Source organism: Clytia hemisphaerica, unplaced genomic scaffold (assembly GCF_902728285.1).
Source record: "Clytia hemisphaerica strain Z4C2 unplaced genomic scaffold, Clytia hemisphaerica genome assembly, whole genome shotgun sequence".
NCBI classification, from domain to species: Eukaryota; Metazoa; Cnidaria; class Hydrozoa; order Leptothecata; family Clytiidae; genus Clytia; species Clytia hemisphaerica.
In genome coordinates, this window is record NW_027103638.1 from 1,500,365 (window position 1) to 1,522,702 (window position 22,338).

The window sequence follows — 22,338 nt, forward strand, 5'->3', positions numbered from 1 at the left end:
TAAGAGTAGCCTGAGAAAAAGGGAAAACATGATAAAATGTAATGAACTGACATATTTAAAATCTATATGGAAAAAAAGTTGAATAATAATATTTCAATGTTTGAGTTCCCAATCTATAAAAGTGACTGGAAGAAAAAATATAATACAATAGAATAGACAGTAAATATTTATTGATTTTAAATTGGTAACCTAAAACTAGGTGAAGTATCCCTAGATATCTAATCAAATGCGTATTCTGAGACCGAATAAGTTAAAATAATGAAGCTAATTATATACAAATAGGATGGGCATTTTTATTTATCAATAGCACATTATCATGTAAATTAGAGCTAAAAATGGTGTTATCAGGGGGGCTTAGCTAAACAAAACGATAAACAAAATGTTGATAGTGTTATAAACAAAGACAGAACAAAACAATGGAGGGGTGGTGCACAGAATAAATATGTATTAAAAATGTTTTTTATTTTGTTGAAAAAGATACGTTAGGTGATGATGGTTAGTAGTGATGATGGTTAGAAATATCATGAATGAGGGAGACATATTAGATTTTGACCATGCCCAATATGATATCACATGTCTTCTTGTAGGACCAAGCGTCACCTCTAAGTCTTGTATGCCTGATGCCTATGGTATGAAAGGATTGAAATGTACACGTTTTTTTTTTAATAAAGCTTCGATGACTTAAAGATTGTAGGGTGCAAGAAGGTTGTAATTCAACATCTTAAGAATATTTTAAGGCTTTGCAAACTCTAAAACACCCAATTTTTTTAGGAAAATGGACAAAAACGCTAACAAAATGGTAAAAATAAGAACATGTTTAAGAACATTTTTAAGATTTAAAACTCAAAAAGTAAGGAACATCAGAACGTTTCTAAAGTTTTGGATATTCTTATAAAAAATGTGCGTTTTTGGAAAGCCAATCTTTAGAATCCTTAACATTAATTTTACGTGTGGTTTATGTTAAGACTTTTACGGTTTTATCAAAATATTGTGCTAAGCTATTTTATGGGTACAAAAGCCGAAGTGGACTATCCAAAACCGAAATATCGGTCGTCCACAAATCTTCAAACTATCATTGTAATATCTTACCAACTATAGTTTGAAGGCCTGGGACCGAACAAATTTCGAGTTGGAAGATCAGCTTTCCACCTCTCTCGTCTCGACCTTTACATTTAAACAGATATCTGAAAGAAAAAAGTTAAATGTTAATTAGTGTTAAGAAAAGCCAGTTACTCAAGCTATGTTGCATTTTCATTTTCTAGACAAAAAGATTTTTTACTTTGATGAATTAAATGTTTGAGAAAACTGAAAGAAAACAAAACATGAATATTCATACTGTGAGACTTCATAACTGGTGAGTCGATCAGTGGCTCTTAATTTCATGAGAGCAGTTTCCACCTCTTGTCGTACTTCCATTGCTGGCTTCGTTGATGTTGTACTGCATTTGTATAAAGCCTGAAAAAAAACAGACAACTTTTTGAAAACTAGATTCTGAATTTTTTGTATAAGATACCATCGACACCAGAACTCAGGACGGTGTGAATACGAAAAAAATGTTGCAAACCCTTTACAAAAGACAACAAAATAGATGTTTTAAAGCCTTCAATAAACTATCCACATTGTTATCATCATCTCATAAATTATGCTTCTCTCATAGCAGTACTTGAAGCTTTTCTTTCCGCTACGTATGGAAACCCCTCCCACATTTACAGTGAACAGATTTTTGGTCAAAAAAGGCAATTATCTTTGGTTTTCAAAATGACCAAAGTGAATCAAGATTGTACCTTCACTTTTCGAGGTTCTTCACCACCTTGGTTTTTCCTAGGCGTCATCAAGTTTGCAACTCGTTTACCGATCTAAAGAAAAAAGTATAATCAGTTACAATCAAAAAAACAATCCTGAAATCCTGAGTTCCTAGCATTAACACACAAAGTCAAAACAATTTCTTTCCGTTCTCACGATCCTAATCAAAAAGGACATTATTTAACGTTTCTCCTTTCATTCGCTTACTCTGCATAATCTTAAACAAAATAACGAACAACTTTCTCTCCCAGCCGCGCCGTGCGAACACAAATCTTGCGAAATATTTGCCTCGAAATATAGTTCCCTGCAAAGGGAAGAGGAAATAGAACAAACCCTTTTAGCGAATTTCGGGGTGACAAGACCAGCGGCCATTCCACCGATGCGTTTGTTATGGAAATTTGGTTTTGGACGGGCTGGTGTGAGTGAAATCAATTTGTTCAAATTGTCCACGTGTGATGAAGCTTTTCTGAAAAATATAGAAAAAATTTGAATTTGGATTGCAATTGAGCCTATATTAAATTCTTCACTTGAGTATAAAAATATTAGAAAAAATCAGAAAATCACAATTTTTGAAAACCGCTGCACCAAAAAGTTTCAATGGAAAAAAAACAAATACTTACTCTCTGGTGTCTCTCAACGGTGAAATGTATTCTTTTTCTGAAGGATCAATATATGGCATATCGTCTAAGTCTTCTGTAACGAAAAGAAAAAAGTTATTGTAATTTGGTTCACACATTATCGAGTTGCATGTGCTTTATGGTCTTCATTCCTTAAACACCAGACCAGAGGTAGAAATTTCTCGAGTTAAGGGAAACTCAAAGTCTTACAAAATAGTCTACTATTCGACAACCTGAAATTTTAGTTAAGTGAAAGTCTCGACTAGTGTAAGATCAAGGGTAGGAGAATGTTGCTCGGTTCAAATCATAAGCTTACGATCATTGGAACAACTTTTAGATCGATATTCTCTTGTAGGTGTGACATCGATATCATCAATGCTGACACTGTAGCAATTTCGTTTAGGTGGCTATAAAAAAGAAAAGAAATAACATTTTCATTCCTGGAGAAAAAAAATCTTAAAAAATAAGGAGGAAACAGACAAGTCAAAGGCTAGAAAAGATTCCTTTTGAAAATTGAATGTTGAAAATCTTGAGGCAGAATTTTTTTCTAACTCACTTGGTTCTCCTTTTGAATTTTGGACGTTGTCTTCGGTCTAAAAGTAAAACAGATCAGATACCATTCACAGGAAAAATTGAGTAAATCACTCGGGTGTGAAAAGTATATTTCACACTTTTGAACATAAATGAACCCCCCCCCTCCAAAAGGGGATTTTCTTGCACGTTCCAAGGTATGAAATGCATTTGTCCCATCCAGGTGATTTTCCCTTTTTCCTGTGTTTAACTGAGTAAAGGTGAAAAAGTGAAAAAACAACTTTACAAAAGAACATTCAGGGTCCTTACTAGACTTCATCTGAAAACAATGTAGTTCTTTTCCAAAATTCTAACTCTTATTAAACGTTTTCAATGAAACTATAACTAATAATACCTGACAGGTGTTTTGAAGGTAACTTTCGGTCGAGGTGTTTTTTGACGAAGTTTGTATAATAGAAAATAATGAGCTGTCAGCGAATCATATTGAAACTGCAAATAATAAAAAGATTTTAAATCAGTTACAAAAAAAAGTGGGGCCCACCAAACATTCAAAATTTTGAATAGTCGGGACAAAAAATTATGTATTGTAAATGATCATTTTTTAAATCAAGTAAAAGAGAACAGTATCTTTTGCTTGTACTAGCCAAAAAGTCGGATTTGAACATTTATCAACTTTACCGGGAGCACCAAAAAAAAGTATACACGTTTGTCGAGTTATTGTTAGCTTTCAGATTTTTAGTTCATTCTTTTTTAATCGTATAGAGGAACTTGAATTTTGAGCTATCATACATTAAATTTGAAAAAGTTGTTCGAAAGTTATTTTTAAAAAACTGACTTTTTTTTCATGTCGAAATTTCAAAAAATCATTAACAGCGAGCAAATTTCTTTTAACAATCAAGCTATTAAGAAGATAAAAAACGAATGACAAAAACACTGTTTTATTTTTTGATACTTGTTTTTCTTATTCATTAGGAAAAGTAAGTCCATTTACATTCAAACACTTTTGAGCACGGTTAACCATTTCTTGGAAAGCATCTCTGATCATGGCAGGGTTGAGATTTTGACATTCTGTTGTGATAGCTGCTTTTAGCTGTCTCAAATTCTTTGGTTGTAATGCAACATCCCGATTCCAAATCTGGTGTTTTAAATAGCCTCATAAAATCACACACTGTAAGGTCTGGTGATCTTGCAGACCAATCTTGATCCCCTCGGCCACTTAAAACTCTACCAGGAAATTGGCCATTCAGGTAGTTTATTGCTCAATTGCTTGTGTGCGCAGGTGCACCATCTTGCTGCCACCACATGTTGTTTCTTTGGATTCCAAGCCTCCGGAGGTCTCATTGGATTACACGATATCGGATTACTCGTAGATACTCCTTTGCATCCAAATCTGCCTCTTACAAAGTGGGGGACCAAGAACTTGTCCACTTCCGGTTAGCCCCATCCAAACCATCACTTGGTCAGCACCTTGTTTAAACTCAAGTGATCTGGAGGGTGTCCTTGGCCGTATTGAGTGTATTTGATAACGTTTCGTGAATTGACTTCAGAATTAAGGCTAAAAATTGCGTCATCAGATACGATGAGATTGTTTAAGAAGTTGTTTGCACCATTTACCATTTGGAGAAACCAGTTGCAAAAGACGACTCTTCGAGGAGGATCGGCGGGTTCAAGCTTTTGTCTCGATACTAAGACATAGGGTGGAAGTTATTCAAGTTATGACAAGTCCCCTCACCTTCAAATTCTTTAAAGTTTTTCACAATTGTTCTAACGGTAGGAGGGTTGATTTTTTGCCAACAGTTTCTCCATCTTCTTTGCACCTCATGCGCATTTCCAATACGAGCAAACTCAATGCAAACCCAAGTCCTTTGATCAACTGTTAGTCAAGGCATGGTGAACTGTTTTACAAAAAAAATTTTCACACAACACATTCACACATAACATCAAAACCTCTCTTGGAGATTTCCAAAGATTTTTTCAGTTTTTTCAAAAATCCCAAATAGGAATAGCTTGTTTTTCCACATTTTTGAATTCCCTGACGATCTTTAATGGACAGCGTTGCATTTTTTGGTATTTGGATGTGTAATGAAGGTAAGTGTCAAGAGAGAAATTTGCTCGCTGCTTTTAATGATTTTATAAAAAAATTTAAAAAGTTTTTTTGGATAACTTTCGAACAACTTTTTCAAATTTAATGTATGATAGCTCAAAATTCAAGTTAAAGCATCCTCTATACGATAAAAAAGAATGAACAAAAAATCTAAATCCTGAAGTTCACAATATCTCAAAAAACCTGTATTTCTTTTTTGGTGCACCCAGTAGATCATTTTCAGTCATACCTCTTTCACAAGTTGACTCATAGAACCGTCATTCTCTGAATGGTAATAATCTGCTAACTCTTCAACGATTCGTGGTTCCAGTTTTTCCTTCTGAGAGACGAAAATTCAGAAAATGGTTCATAAGGTATTGAACAATGAGGATTTTATAAGAAAAAGTAACTTTTTGGTCTTAATATAGTAAAAAAGTTGAATATCGATAGTTTGACTTTTGGGACTGATTTCAATTATTTTGCATTTTGTATCAATTTGTATGATGATGTGATAGCTATTTTATTTTTACATAATTAATTGTATGAAAGATATTTACGAATGAATATCTAACTTACTGAAAGAGGACTTTTATATTCTACAGGATTTCCATATCCTTCAGATAGCCAGGGGTGTGCCAAAAGGTCTTTTGTTGTCACTCGAGCCTCTGGATTTACCTGTTCAAAAGTAATACAATAGTTTGTTAAAATTGTGCTTTCAAAAAAGCTAGTTATCCAATCATAGTAAATCTGCAAAAAGAAGAAGACAGATATTTTAACACAGTTGAAGAATCTGGTGCCCTATAAATAAACAGCTAGAATACTTTTGTATGAACTATGGGACTCCGAAATATGTGTTAGAATTGTTTTATTCTATATTATAAATTTTTCCTTTGAATTCCACTTGTTAAATGTAGAAGCCTAATTTTTAACTCAGAATACAACAAAAGAAGAGCAAAAAATTTGCTTTTACTCACTGTCAATAGACGAGTCAACATTTTCAAGCTTCCTGCAATGAATAAGGGAAAAAATGTGGCAATCAATCTTAGTTATAGATTGGGTGTTGTAATTGAATCTTTGAAATTCGATTAAAAATTGTAAAAATTGGTAGATTTAAAACACATTTGAAGATTAAATTTGAAAAATAATCATTAGGTACCTTGACTTAACCAATCAGGAACTTCGAATTCTCCAAGCTGTAAACGAAATGAAAGTACATTTATTTATTTTCACAAAAAAAATTTTTCTCCTTACCTGAAAGATAATCTTTGAAGTTCTTGCTTAAAGCTCTAAAACAACTTCTCAACCGTCACAAACCTTTATCTTGTCATACAGAAGGTATGTAGGCTCATCCTCCTCAATGTCAAAAGGTAGAAATCCATTTAGCAAACCATACAACACCACACCAAGACTCCATATGTCAGCCTGAATATGAAGATTTATACCAGTCAGAGAATGTGAAACTCAAAATTCAGAAAAATAATATTACCAAGAAATATGTATTCTAAAGGACATAGAAGGACATAGTCTAAAGCTAAAAAGAAACAAAGTCTGATAATCACAACATTTTAAAGTTAATCTTTACGTATATGAAGCTCTGTGCAGATTTTGCAAAATCAATGCAAAAAAAGTTACTTGACCCATGAAAAATCATTCGTTTTAATCCTTATTCAACATTTTTAAGGTAAGGGCGTTCTAATTACTGTGCTATGATATTTTAGAAAGAAAACATTCCATTATGTCAAACAAAACAAGTGATACTTTTATGGACCTACCCGGTTATGCATTTAACACATATATAATTGATATCTACGTGAGCGTGACCATTAAAAAATTATTCAAAACACAAATAGTGACAATCTATTAAAATTAGTGGTTTGTTTCTTATAAAAAAACGTTTAGAAACCAAAATTTCATGCACTTGAAATATTTTTTTATATTCAAGGCAAAACAAGTGATACTTTGATGGACCTACCTGGATTATGCATTTAACACGTTTATAATTGATATCTACGTGACGTGACCATTAAACAATCATTCAGAACACACATAGTGACGATCTATTAAAATTAGTCGTTTGTTTCTTATAAAAAAACGTTTGGAAACCAAAATTTCATGCTCTTGAAATGTTCTTTCATATTCAAGACTTCGTGAGCAAAAAAACATCTCCAAAAAATTGAGTAATTTGGCTAAGAACATTGATATATGTTTATTAATAGTGATTCTTATTGATAAAGATGCTTTTTTGAGCTGAAAAATTCGTTTTTATCAAAAGTCTGCTTGAGCCATCTTTTATCTACTTTCATACAAAAAATCAGAAAAAAACAATGGTCCAATATTTCACTAAGTCCAAAAAACCCTTTTATGGCCGTTTTTTAGCTGAACTATACCCCAAAATTTTTTTCTCCAAAAATCGGGCGCCGTCACATTGAGGGTTTAATTATGCATCTTTATGCAAAAATCGTAGAAAATGAAAGAGCCAATCAATCTAATACCTAAGTAATTGATAATGTGCTTATAAAAAAATATCAAATTTGGCCAGTTTTTCAATAAAAACATGCCAAACAACCAAAATTTCCTGTCTACACACTCGTGAGAAAAGAAGAACATCTATCTCATAAAAAAATTGAGTAATTTGACTAAGAACATTGATGTATGCTTATTAATAGTGATTCTTATAGATAAACATGCGTTTTTTGAGCCATCAAAATTTTTTTGCAAAAATCTGCTCAAGCCATCTTTTACCTATGATGGTACCCTACTTATTTGCAAAAAATTTGAAAAAATTAATGATCCAATTTTTCACAAAGTCCAAAAAACCTGTTTTTTAACCGTTTTTTGGCCCAAATTTGCCCAAAAACATTTTTTTTCGAAAATCGGGTTCTGTCACATTCAAGGGTTTATAGTTATGCATCTTTGTGTAAAAAATCATAAAGAATGAAAGAGCCAATCTCGAGAAAAGCCAATACCTAAGTAATTGATAATGTGCTTATAAAAAAATATCGAATTTGGCCAGTTTTTCTATAAAAACACGCCAAGCAACCCAAATTTCCTGTCTAAACACATATATTCTTCAAAAGTAAGCCCTCTTGAGCAGAAAAAACATCTATCTCATAAAAAAATTGAGTAATTTGACTAAGAACATCGATGTATGCTTATTAATAGTGATTCTTATAGATAAACATGCGTTTTTTGGGCCAAAAAATTTTTTTGCAAAAATCTGCTTGAACCATCTTATACCTATGATGGTACCCTACTTTTGTGCAAAAAATCAGAAAAAATTAATGATCCAATTTTTCACAAAGTCCAAAAAACCCGTTTTTTAGCCGTTTTTTGGCCCAAATTTGCCCCCCAAAATTTTTTTTCGAAAATCGGGCTCCGTCACATTTTGGGCATTGCCATTTTGCATCATTGTGCAAAAAATCAGGTAAAACTAATGAGCCAATCTCGAGAAAAGCTGGTAACTAACGGACGGACAGACGGACAAAGGTTAATTTATAGGACCTCCACCGGGGTAGGTCCAAAAAAACATCTATCTCATCAAAAAATTCAGTAATTTGGCTAAGAACATTGATGTATGCTTATTAATAGTGATTCTTATAGATAAAGATGCGTTTTTTGTAAAATTCTTTTTCAACAAAAATCTGCTTGAGCCATCTTTCATCTACTTTCATTCAAAAAAAGCAGAAAAAAAACAATGCCAATGATCCAATAATTCACAAAGTCTAAAAAACCCTTTTCTTAGCCGTTTTTTAGCTGAAATTTACCGAAAAATTTTTTTCCCAAAAATCGAGCTCCGTCACATTCGAGGGTTTATAGTTATGCATCTTTGTGCGAAAAATCATAAAGAATAAAAGAGCCAATCTCGAGAGAAGCTAATACCTAAGTAATTGATAATGGGCTTATAAAAAAATATCGAATTTGGACAGTTTTTCTATAAAAACAAGCCAAGCAACCAGAATTACATGTCTAAACACACATATTCTTCAAAAGTAAGCCCTCATGAGCAAAATAAACATCTATCTCATTAAAAATATTGAGTAATTTGTCTAAGCACATTGATGTATGCTTATTAATAGTGATTCTTATAGATAAACATGATATCGAGCTCCGTCACATACGAGGGTTTATAGTTATGCATCTTTGTGCGAAAAATCATAAAAATTGACAGAGCCAATCACGAGAAAAGCTAATACCTAAGTAATTGATAACGTGCTTATAAATAAATATCGAATTTGGCCAGTTTTTCTATAAAAACACGCCAAGCAACCAAAATTTCATGTCTAAACACACATATTCTTCAAAAGTAAGCCCTCATGAGCAAAAAAAAACATCTATCTTATAGAAAAAATGAGTAATTTGACTAAGAACATTGATGTATGCTTATTACAAGTGATTCTTATAGATAAACATGCGTTTTTTGAGCCAACAAAATTTTTTTGCAAAAATCTGCTTGAGCCATCTTTTACCTATGATGATACCCTACTTTCATACAAAAAATCAGAAAAAATTAATGATCCAATTTTTCACAAAGTCCAAAAAACCCGTTTTTTAGCTGTTTTTTGGCTGAAATTTGCCTAAAAATGTTTTTTTTCGAAAATCGGGCTCCGTCACATTTTGGCCACCACCATTTTGCACCTTTGTACCAAAAATCAAAAGATTCCTATGATTCAATCCTGAGAAAAGTTGGTAACAGACGAACGAACGAACACAGGTTAATTTATAGGACCTCTACCCCACCGGGGTAGGTCCAAAAAATTAACAAAATAAATCCAGACACATGTCTGGAATTAAAAATCTATTGTTTTATTTGCGATATAGCAAAAAGAAATAAGGAATGGAGAATTCTGTCGAAAAAGAACAATAGATTTTTAATCCCAGATATTATGTCTGGATTGAACTTTTTTTTCAGTGGACACCCAGCTTAAGTATTCAAATATACAATCTTAGTGAGAAGAGAGTACCTCAGCACCAAAATAGTTTTTCCCAGATATCAGCTCTAAAAAAAGAATGAAACAATTTTAAAAAGCAAATTCATTAAATAATTATTTTAATCCAGTTATCATTCAATGATTTTGAAAAGGCTGTGCTATCCTTAAAATAGCCTGTTTTGTTGAAAAAGGGCTACTGTGCTTCATAAAATGAGATTTTATATAGTATTCAACTTATAATTTATGTTCCCTATAAAACAGGACATGAAATCTCAGCCGACTATCAGTTTAAGAACTGATCAAAAATAGAAAACAGTGTGTGTGCACCTGGTGCAGCATAAGCTGGAGAACCGCAACATGTCGCAAGCGGCATCATCAAACTTGTGTCTGGATCCGATGCTAATCCAAAATCAATTATTTTGATACTCTAAATAAAAAAATTTCTATAGTAAATCAGTGAGAAGGAAATCAATTTAGATATTCAAGCAGATTGAAGATGAATAAACTTGACGAATATAAAGTCAAATATAATATTTCAAAACTAAAGTATTTTTCCACGGTTTTTTATTTATTTTAACTTTGGATGAGCGTTTTTATTGGAGATAAATGTCTGACTCAGGAAGGCCCTCATTTGAATAAGCACAGTATTTCGTTTTGCTAAAGATTTTCCTTACATTGTTACCATCCAGAAGCATGTTTTCCTAAAAAGAGAAACAATTATGTTAATTAGATACGTTAAAAATGACATTGTTATTGACATGTCTAGAAAATATCAGTATAAAGTATATCAGTTTATCAAATTATCAGTTAAACTTACTGGTTTCAAGTCTCTGTGTGCTAAACCTTTTGAGTGAATGTATGCTACAGCAGATACAATCTGTCTGAAAAAGCTTCGACTCTCTTTTTCCTGTTGAAATGAAAGGTAATTATTGATGAAAGTCAGAATTATTTTCCTTTTGAATCGGAAATATTTTCTTGAAAATGTTACAGAATCATGTTCATGAAAATGATACTTTGAGCAGATTATTAATGTTAACCTTCCAGATGTGGAAAATTTTCTCGACCTTCAGAGCTTTACCGTGTACGGATGAAAATTTCTGCATCTGGGTGCTAGATAATGTAAGGGTCGAAATTAGCAGAGATGAGAAAAACGACACTATAATGGTATAAAATTTGAATAATCCGACCATATCTTGCCTAAAAGTCTAAAAATCGTAAAAAGTTTTCAAGAAGATTCACTATGAGGGTCCGATTTGTTGATGTAGTTTTAAGGTTTGAAAAAAGCAACAGATGCTTTTCTAACTAAGAACCGATTTAAAAAATTATAAAAAGATATTGCATTATGGGTGGAATAATACCTTGAACAGTCTAACAATTTATGCGATATTACACAGTCGTGTGTAACATTGAGAATTATTAAGCAAAAAAAAATTTTCTTTTTTTATTATCTTGAAACTTTGAACCATTGCTGGCCTCTAATGCCCTCATTGTCAACGTTGCAAAATGTTGTTATTCAATAACTTCAAACCAATAAAATCCAATAAAAGAAACAAGCTTTTAGAGAAGTTGGATAATTAGTCGTCTAGCAGTAGGGTAAAATTTACCGATAACTTTTCTCTGGAAACAATATAATCAAACAATTCCCCACCAGATATATGCTAAAAGAGAGAAATTAAGAACACTTTTTAAAACTATGAATTTGTACAATGAACAAATAGTAATCGTCATGCATCATGACTCATATTGGTGTGATATTATCAACAATGGTAGCAACTTCACTAAAAAATACTCATTTTGGGCATAGTCAGCTGGTTTTTAGAATAACTTCCTGAATCCCATTAGTTGAGAAAATCATGACCTTCTTCAGATAATCTTGTTAAAACTCCAACTTACCTCCAAGACAAGGTAGATATTTTCATCATTTTCAACAACTTGGTACAACTGACAGACATGTTGATGACTTCCCAATCTCTTCATTGCATCAATCTCACGATATGCTCTATGGAGATCGCCCTAGAATTAAAATTTAGAAAGAATTATGACATCATTCCAGATTAAAAATGTCTAAAAATGAGTTTTGGCAATGAGAATGTTTCTTTTGGCACAACCATGAGATAAATCCACAATATATTGCAAAATGAAGAATTATCTCCTAAAATCTACCAAAATCTACAATAATAAATTTACATACCATACTTTTCAGGTTGGCTTTACTCATTATTTTGATGGCAACCTGAAAAACAATATGATTGAGATAAAAAATGACCAACTCATTTCTTAATATCGACTGAATAAAAGTAAATAATCCATAATTATTTTTTCCCACTTTTATTTACATTTTGTTCACCTCACTAACAGAATAACACCATGATTGGCCATTTTTCTAGAATTTTGTCTATGCAGGCTATATTCTTAAAATGGATTATTGAATAACTGATGCAATATTCTCATAAAAGCTTTTTACAAAAAGTCTGTTTACCTTCATACCAGTTGGCCTGTGTTCTGCTAGATGCACTTCTGCGAACCCACCTGCGCATAAAAAGTAAATAAAACAAAAATCGTTTTTAATAAAAACCTCATAATGATTTAGCCTGAGATACATATAACACTCATAAGGTTTTGCAGTTATAATATTGGCTCTAAACTATGTTCATTTAATTAAGTTTATGGCCTTTCAACCACAAAGGTTTCTAAAGCTTTTCAGCTTAAAATTATGCAAGAATTGTATAGAATTTCAGTTGTTGGCTGACTTTAATCAACAAAACATCAACAAACAACAAACATCATAATCCATGGGGCTGAAGAACTAGCTGAAGATGCATTCAAGCACGATGAAGAGTATGTGAAGACACTCATTCAAAATCTTTGGGCAAAAGTGAGCATCAAACAATTGTTTAGACTCGGATCGAAATCTGCAGGAAAGACTCGTTGGGTAGCCAGAAGGAAAAAGAGAACATAACTGCTGATAACCTCAGCGCTCTTAAGGGCAACAACAACCAGGCAAATTTCCAGGCCTTTTCTGCTACCGGATGACGGTGGCAGGAACTCAATCTTTGCTTGAATTTTGAAACTCAATCCTAATTTTTGTACATGAGCCATGAGAATCATGACAAAAATTTGATGTCCTAGGCCCTTATTAACAGAAAAAGCCCATTCTGAGGTTAATTCTTTGTTTTAATAGTTCCCAACTAATTAAACAGAGCCTGGGTTGAATATTTTGTTCTTCGAACTGAATTCAAACTCAATCTTTGAAATAATAACGGTAGCAGCTCAAAGCCCTGGAAATTTGCCTGAACACGTAAAAAGAGATGAGTGTATGTGAAGACCTGACTCCAGATCAAATGGGAAAAAGTATAAAGACCTGGTTGCGCAAGCAATAGACTTAATCGAACCGAACAAAGGGAAAACAGATTTAATATTTAGACTTTGTGGGTCTTCAAAAAACAGTTTCGACGTCAGGAAGGTAAAGGTCACCAACCTTCAACAACACCAGTAAAAGCAACCATGGTTTCATCCATGTTTTCCAGTCCCCCCTTAAACAGCAAATTACCCCTTATCCATTTCTCCCCCCTCAATTTGGAATTCCATATGTAATGTGCCCTTATTTCCTAATCCTCAACCTTATTTCCTAATCCTCCCGTAAATCTTGTTCTGTCTTTCTAATATACCCCTTGCATTTTTTTGCTTTTGAGAATGTGATTTGTCTTCAATATAAGATTGGAACATTGAATTTCTTACAGACAGGGCCCCCGGTGTGCAAACCAGATAGAGGAGTTTATACTTGCATCCTTTGTAAAAACGTCACTCTTTGTAATACAACTTGACACACTTTCTAATACCTACCACACTTTATTATTAGCAAAATTTCAATCCAAAAAAACTATTTCAGACAATAAAATGCAGAGGTTTTAGTTATATAAAAAGGTGTAGCTGTCTGACATGCCTAAAAAATCAGTTAGGGCAATTAACTTTTCTTTCATAGCCGATCGAAACATTTTTAAGGGAGGGCTGAAACCATGGCAACTGTTGAAAAAAACCAAAAAAAGAAGAAAAAGAAGGAAAAATTGAAAACAACGACATACAACAAAAGCAAAAAAAGAAAATAACCGACAACACAACATTCCACTGAATTGTCTGATGTCCAACATATCCAAAGAAAAAAAGAAACTTGTGAAGGACATAAAAATCATGTACACCAATGCAGACCAACTTACACCTGAGAAGATAAACAAACTACAAATCTATGCGCAGTCAGAAAGAGAAGCCGCATACCATTGCAATCCGTGAAGTCAAAAAAAAGGTAGGTGGGCTAAAATATGTGTACAAATACGAATTTTGTGAGTACACACCAGTCAACCATACAAATGCAGATACATATATAGTATGCGGTATTATAATATTAGCACACGACTCCATCAAGCATTTGATTGTTAAAATCTCACCAGTGCAGTTTGAGCAGGCCTGTACGATTTAAAGTCTGTCTTACTGACAACGATTTGTTAGCTTTTGCATGTCTCTATCATAGCCCAACGAAAACAGATTCATCTGAGGAAAACAATACAAAGCTCAACTTGTTCATGAAGACTATTGCTGCAGACAAGAGATACTCATCACAAATGTTAATTAACTGGGGAAAATTGGACCACGCCACACATCGAGCAGAGTAGGGAAGAGCAGTTTTTGGATGCAATCCGTGATTTCTTTCTTTCTATCCCTCTTTACATAAACATTGAAAGAATTTTGTTAATTTTTTTAATATTAAGTAACTCATGAAATGGCTACATTTCAATTAGAAGAGGAACCTTATTTTGAGAAACAAAAATACAAAAAATGTACCTTCTCCTAATTTTTCAGATAGATCTATGTATGCATCCAATTCTGGAGGGAATGCTGAATCAACAATTCTTTCAGGCATTTTTGTAAATTTTATCTAAATAAACTTCAATTTCATAAATGTTATTCAATTTTAAATTCATTGATGGTAATATGGTCAATAAATTCAATTGACATTTGTAAAACCTATGGTATAAAAGTTTACATCGTCAATTTCCAATTTTGGACCATTAGTTGAGAGTTAAACAACCATAACCTGCAGTATAGACCTAACTCTTCATACAAAAATTATGGGGAACGCATATTTGGACTTTGTACACTGTGCTACAATCAAGCACTTATACTAAAGGACAAAAATCAGTTTTTCAAAGTTTGAAAAAAAACGCCACATATAAGATCTTTCAAATTCAGTATGTGAATAGAGCAGTGAAAAATACAATATTTCTATTTTTCCTTTTTTTTGCAAAATGAAATGAAAGTATAAGAGAAATGAAAATAAAAGGATAATGATAATTGAATACTATTCACTGATGATCCGCGGCACTATTGTAAAGGTAGAATCGCTTTGCGTCTTTTCGCTTGAGAATATGATTGACAGATTAAAGTTTTTCGTCCGCCCGGGAGCTGGCTCAATCCTCGGACTGTGCGCTAAAATGGTAGACATAGCTGTGGCAGATCATTTCAATGGAAATTGTGTAGGAATATGTTTACAAGGCTCTTGACAGAATATTGTTTGTTTGATTGTCAATGATGACAGTGACGTTATTAATTTTGTTAGGTCTGACAAACTGATGTTTGTAAGTGCACTTTATAGTTTTGATTCCCATTGAAAAACCATATTCTGGTTTTCATGTTATTAGACAGTACCGAGTACAGTACTGATAAATGAAAACTCAATTTTACTTGTATTAATATTTATGTTTACAAATCTTTTGCTTTTTATATTTGATTTAATAGTAAGATAATAGAGGCCCCCCAGCGGTTTGCGTGATGGCATGATTGGGACTTTTTTCTTGCGTGATTAGAGATTTTTTTGGCCTGATGGCGTGATCAAGATTTTAGCGTGATGCGTGATAGGGCAAAAATTCGAGGCGTGATGCGTGATTTGGGCTATTTTTCGCTATTTTTTGCGTGGTGACAACTTTTAGCGATTTTCGTGATGCGTGATGGAGAAAATTTTTTTTGCGTGATGGTGCGATTAGGGGTGCCGCTGGGGGGGCCTCATAAGAGATCTTTTGAAATTAGCTGAACAGTCCCCAGAGTCTCAGTCAGATCATCTAGGCCCCCCAACAATCTAGGTCCCCCCAAATATTTTGGTGATTTTAGCCCCCAGGCTCTTTAAAGGCCAAAATATTTCTTAGACCCCCCCCCCCAAAAAAAAAAAATAAGGGGGGGGCTGATGCTATGAATTGGTTCAGTGTATCAAATCTCTCAGTTTAGTTGACACTTTGGTATCTTCATTACATCACAGCGAAAGGTTTGTTTTATTTTAGTTTGTATCTTTGAAAGACCCTATCGGATTTAGGCAGGGCTGTCAGATTTAGGACCACTCACGGTATAGACCTAACTCTTCATACAAAAATTACAGGAAACGCATATTTTGGACTTTGTACCCTATGCTGCACTCAAGCACTTAAGCTAAAGTCCCGCAAAAGCAGGACAAAAATCAGTTTTTAGAAGTTTGCAAAAAAACGCCACATAGAAGATCTTTCAAATTCAGTATGTGAATAAATAGAGCAGTAAAAAATACAACTTTTCTATTTTTTCTTTTTTTGCAAAAGTTCTAGGGATGAAAATAAAGGTATAATGATAATTGGATACTATCCACTGATGATCCGCTGCACTATTGTAAAGCTAGAATCGCTTCGCGAACTCTTTGCTTGAGAAAATGATTGACATATTAAAGTTTTTAACCTGCGCGGGAGCTCGCTGGCGTTCTGCAAGCGTTCTCGGCTCAATCCTCAGACCGTGCTAAAAATGGTAGACTTAGCTGTGATGGATCATTTCGATGGAAGTTGTTGGAATGTTTACAAAGCTCTTAACAGATAATCGTTTGTTTTATTTTCAATGATGACAGTGCCATTATTAATTTTGTTAGATCTGACATATTGATGTTTGTAAGTACACTTTATAGTTTTGATTCCCATTGAAGAATCATATTCTGGTTTTCATGTTATTAGATGCTGTTTTAGAGCTTTAGAGCTAGCCTGTTAGATGCTGTTTTAGAGCTTTAGAGCTAGCCTGACCTGCTTTACTCCCAGAAAATCGAGACCATTCATAAAACACTTGAGCAGAAAGAAAACACAATAGAAACAAATTTTTATACAAGTTTTTCAAAGATGAGTGTTTCATACTGTCAGATTTTTCTACCATAGCCCTGTCTGCGATAAATCTATAAAAGTTATTCAAAAATGATGTTTCCTGCCCTTTTTTAATTTGAAGTACCCGGTGTGCCAGAAATAAGTTGCCCTCTTTGATTTGATATTGCAGGCAGATTTTTACATGCTGATTCGGAGAAGAAGACTTTTGAAGTATTTGTGACAAGTACTTTTACCTTAAAAGTAATATTTTTTGTTTCATTTTTTAGTTTTCAACATATAAGGCGGGTTCACACAGAGAACTTGTTTTATACCGTCAATTGCTCCAACTTGGGACGATTGATCGAAACATGGGACTGGTATGATATCTGGTCTGGTCTGTATTTTCACTTACTGTTAAATCTCTTTGACACCAAATTTGTTTTTGTGTATTTTTTAATACACCGTTCATTAAATCAAATCAAATGACTTTGGAGGTTTAGTGAAATGGTGGCCAAATTGTTGTCCCATGTTTTGTCAGATATACCAGACCCTATCAATCGAACTTGTCGAACCAATCGAACAATCAAACTAATCGAACTCCATCGAACAATTAAAGTTTGATTAAAAAAATTAATCGAACCTAACCGTATACCGTAAACGGCCATAACTTGCAACACGGACTTAACTTGCAACAGCTTTGTTTATTTACGTTTTCTCCATGTTGATTGCTTCGTTTTATTTTATTTTTTCAGGGAATGTTCGAAATGGTAAATTACACGTTAATCAAGCAAAACAAACCCAATTGAATAATTTGTTGCGAAAATGAAGATGAAAAAGTGAAAATAATTAGGTCACTCCAATAAACCCCCACGCTTGGACGATTGACGTCCTTTTACGATGCGATTTCTAGAAAGTTCGAAAGAAGAAAGACGAGGCCTTGCTGGGTCAAAATCCGCAGCTCGTACAGTTTTTCGTTCTTCCGTATTCTGCGATTGAAGTTGCTAGATTACATTTCACAACGAAGAGACGTTTCAATGCATAAATTGGATAATTACCAATGCTTACATGTTAAATCAATCAACCATTGTAACTTAAGGATCTCAGCTGAAGTTCTGCTTCCTAATGTCCCATACGAAAACTAATCATGTTAATAACAAGACTGGTGTTATAAAAGTGCCTCAAAAGAAATCAATAAAATCATTCGTTGTTAAACTATAATCATCAATTTTAGGATCAGGGTGTCAAGGATTCTTCAAGTGCGTTTCTTTTATAAGAAAAATTTAATTGAAATAAGTTCTACAATTCGTTGGATTTACGGAAACAGAATAACCAAAAGATAGGATGGATAAAAAAAAGCAACCGTTTGCTTCAGGAATGAGGAGTAAATATCAGAGCCAACTTTGTAAAAGTATAAGAAATGCAAGAAGGATATGAGCTTCGGAAAAGAAAAACACACCCTGTACACGCTAATTTTGAATTTTTTTTAAGAACTTTTTTAATCAAAAGTGATTATTTTTCCTTCAAACCTGTCCTGAATTTAGTTAAGATACAGGGGTGTAAAAGAAAGTATATGTAACACTGTATATGGACGTTTCGGAGATCGATATAGATTTTTTGGTCATCTTTGGATTAACAACGTTTTCGATTGAAGTTTCTGTTTGGATCAATGTATGGTAATCTAAAAAGGAATACGGTACAAGCTTATTTTGTGAAAGTTTCATTGCTATAACTTTTCTAGGTTAAAAGATATAGCATCGTTTTGTCAAAAACGCTGTTTTTCGTTGCAAGTTATGGCCGTTTACGGTACCTACAATTCTTGAAGCAATAGGAGTTCAATTAGTTTGGTCAGTAAAAATTTTGATTAGGCGGCAATCACAAATATCTTCATTTCGCGTCCTCATTGGGTCTAAAAAGTGAGTCGGTCGGTCGGTCGGTCATAAAAATTTTCGGGGTTTCCATTTTCCATCCATTTTTGGAGTGCATTCTTGGAGGAAACTGCCAGCCAGCCAGCAGCCAAAAAAACGCATGTAATGGGTGGTTTGAAATTATGACCTTTGAACACTGTGACCTCCGACCCCAAAATGGCGCATGTAATGATAAAGAAAGTCAAAATGCTGCGAATGCGCTAGAAATCGCTTGCAAAATATCGGCAATAATAAAATTTTTGAACGAAGGAAAGGTCATAGACCTTTTCGCCTTTCCATTCGCCATCTTGAATTGTATGCAAAAATACAGGACAGGGTTCAGACAGACCTTCGAAAATAAAATTCCCTGAGTTTCCCTGAGCAGACTGGGAAAAAAAAAAATTTTCCCTGGGTTTCCCTGAGTTTCCCTGATTTTTCGGAAAATTTATCATATTTCCAGGTTTTCCAGGTTTTCCAGGGTATGTCTGAACCCTGCAGGAACGAAAAAGCCATGGTTGGATTTAGTTGGAAAGTATGCAAAAAATATGCAAGTTTACACAAAGATTAAAAAGACAACAAAGCATCTTATAAATAAATATTATAATCATTAGAACAATAAAAGATGGAATTTCTTAATCCAAAAAGAAATATTTACAGAACTACAAAAGCCTTTTAGAAATTTGTTCTTAAAGACATAGCATATTCTGTTTTCATGCCATTAAGAAATTCCACGGAGACGGAGTACACACATCAAACTTTCAAAACACGCAATCTGAAAGCAGTAATTATGACGTCACACATTATCAATGTTTTGATTTGATCATTTGGCGGCTCTATTCCCAGGAGAATAATTTACCGTCAGCCGAATAAGGATCATTTTTAACCTTCGTTGGTGATTTTTCATTTTGAGTTTATGTCTAATGTTATGGATTTTTGAAGTGCTTGTTCTAAGAGATGAGCGAATATAATTATTTTTAGTTTCCAAGAGAAGAAAATTTAATCTTTCTTCTACAAGATTACACTTTAATATAATGCCAGTTATGCATGTAAGTTTTATATTAATACTTTCTTTTTGCATATGTTTTGCATTCTTTCTAAGGGAATTTCACCACGGCAATTTGGCCACCATAATTTTTGCATACAATTCAATATGGCGGATGGAAAGGCGAAAAGGTCTATTGACAGAAAAAGTCCGAAAAACTTACCGACTCACCGACTCAATTCTACTCAATTTTCGAGAGTCGGTCGGGCGACGCGAAACGAAGATATTTGTGATTGCCGCCTTAGTTCGATGATATATCCTCAAATCCTCATATCTTCCCTCACTTGCAAAAACTTTATCGTAGCCGGCGTTCGCCATTCAACAGTTCGCGGACTTAAGGTTTATTTTACCCGGATATTTGTCTATCCGGAATAAAGTCCGTAGCCCCTCTGTTGTGATTTCGCCCGCGACCGATCGAATGGTATCGAATGGCGGAATACTGCGCCCCAACAAACTGCCTCTGGCGTTTAATAGATACATAGGAAAAGTGTATAATCTGTTATCAGAAGTAATTTCCCGATTTACATTTCGAATTTGACTTTGATATACGGTGGCAGAGCGGCAAGAACTTGTCAAACAAAATTGGGATATCGAACTGAACCGCAACCCATTGATCGAACTTAATTGAACGACTCACAATTTTTTTTTAAATCTTAGAGTTAGATTAATTTTTCTAATCAAACTTTATTTGTTCGATGGAGTTTGATTAGTTCGATTGGTTCGACGAGTTGGATTGATAGGGTCTGGGATGTATTCACCGATATATTATAGTCCCAAGTTAGAGTTAGACAGTCAGGAACAGTCGCCTTATTAGGCTCCTGATTAGGAGACATGTAGGTCGCTGGGGTCGCTTGATTAGGAGACCCGTCTCCTAATTAGGAGACATAAAACTTTTATCTCAATTTTAAGGGCTTTAGGCTTTTCCGCGCATTTTGAAACTAGTTTTAATGGAAAGAGCAGCCTCGAATTGGTAAAGTTTTAAAAAAATTATTAAAATTTCTCGGTGCAATCGATCACAATCCTAATATAAAGCACTACAAGGAAGCCCCTCTTGATTTTTTTCATGTCCGCCATTTTTCTTTTTGAGACGCTTTTGTTCAGAAGACAGATTCTTACTTCTGATTGGTTCTTATGGATTATTAGAATTGTGATTGATTCCACCGGTGGATTTTTCTGAAAATCACCATATGGACATCAATTTTTTGTGCTCTTTCCATATTGGGAGCAATCAAATCATGCGCAGTTTGCTCGTTCACGAGATAATTACACCTGCCTCCTGATTAGGAGACGTGAACCTCCTGATTAGGAGACGGGTCTCCTAATCAGGAGGCGTCTCCTAATAAGGCGACTGTTCCTGACTGTTAGAGCAGTTGACGGTAGCTATAGCATTCTGTTTCAGACTACAGACACAGTTGATCGCGTCTCGACCGCGTCTCGACTGTATCTATATAAATTCCAAATAAAAATGTTATTTCACAAGATCTAATTTTCCTTCCAGGTTTTACATTTTTCGAGGTCTGACATTAAATTCTAAGCAGAGGTCCAGAAGAGAAGGAAAACCTACACACCACAACAGCAGCAGTCACAATCGCGGTGAACCAGCCATATGAAAATTTTACTCATAATTTTCGCGGGCAACATAAAAGCACAGCGAGCGCGTGCGTTTCATTTCAATTAAATAATGGCAGCAGAAATCAGCTATCCGGACCCTCGGACGACGCTCGGCTTCAAGGAGACATTATCGTATAAAATACTAAAATACACCCGGTGGCATATCAATATCATGTAGTCCCGGTGGGAGAATTCGAGTATATGGGAATTCAACTGGGAGGGTGGAAATATTTAAGGTGGAGATTCACCAGGGGTTTACTGCTGGGGGGGAAAACGATTCTGTGGCGCAGATGCAGAGAGGCCAGTGCCGTAAAATTGGGGAGGAATGGTTTAGGATTACACCTCCCACTCTCTTTGTCAGTCAAACGCGTCCCATTCGCATTAGAATCATCAGATCAATAGCTTAAGTAAGGCCTGGGGTCTAGGGTGATTATCTAGCACCCTCGAATTATCTAGCGCGCGATCATTAAACAAAAAGACACTGATAATGTATAAACAGAGAAATGGGATGGAATAGAAAAAATGCTTCTCTGATTACCCGAAGTGTTCTGATCGTGTCTATTGAAAACTCCTTTGTTTTAGCTTTAATTTGGTCGTTACAAAAAGTTCAGGAAAAAACAGCTCGCCATGCGATGAGGGCTGGTTTCTATTATATGCTGTGTTTATAAAAGTGGTTTTATGTTTTT

General features: G+C 34.2%; 1 protein-coding gene across 1 annotated transcript; it reads right to left on the reverse strand.

The window, feature by feature from the left end:
* Window positions 1-32: 32 nt before the first annotated feature.
* On the reverse strand, window positions 33-14,931 carry LOC136802790 (maternal embryonic leucine zipper kinase-like). The gene is made up of 23 exons (XM_067059554.1): window positions 14,799-14,931; window positions 12,442-12,491; window positions 12,154-12,195; window positions 11,856-11,975; window positions 11,567-11,620; window positions 10,780-10,869; window positions 10,637-10,663; window positions 10,290-10,389; window positions 9,996-10,030; window positions 6,349-6,456; window positions 6,191-6,227; window positions 6,009-6,040; window positions 5,611-5,709; window positions 5,285-5,374; window positions 3,346-3,440; window positions 2,977-3,013; window positions 2,737-2,827; window positions 2,424-2,496; window positions 2,137-2,269; window positions 1,785-1,856; window positions 1,337-1,455; window positions 1,090-1,184; window positions 33-624 (listed from the first exon to the last, which is right to left on the reverse strand). The coding sequence occupies exons 1-23, from the start codon at window positions 14,875-14,877 to the stop codon at window positions 542-544; spliced, it is 1,761 nt and encodes a 586-aa protein (XP_066915655.1). The 5' UTR covers window positions 14,878-14,931; the 3' UTR covers window positions 33-541.
* Between the last annotated feature and the right edge of the window lie 7,407 nt (window positions 14,932-22,338).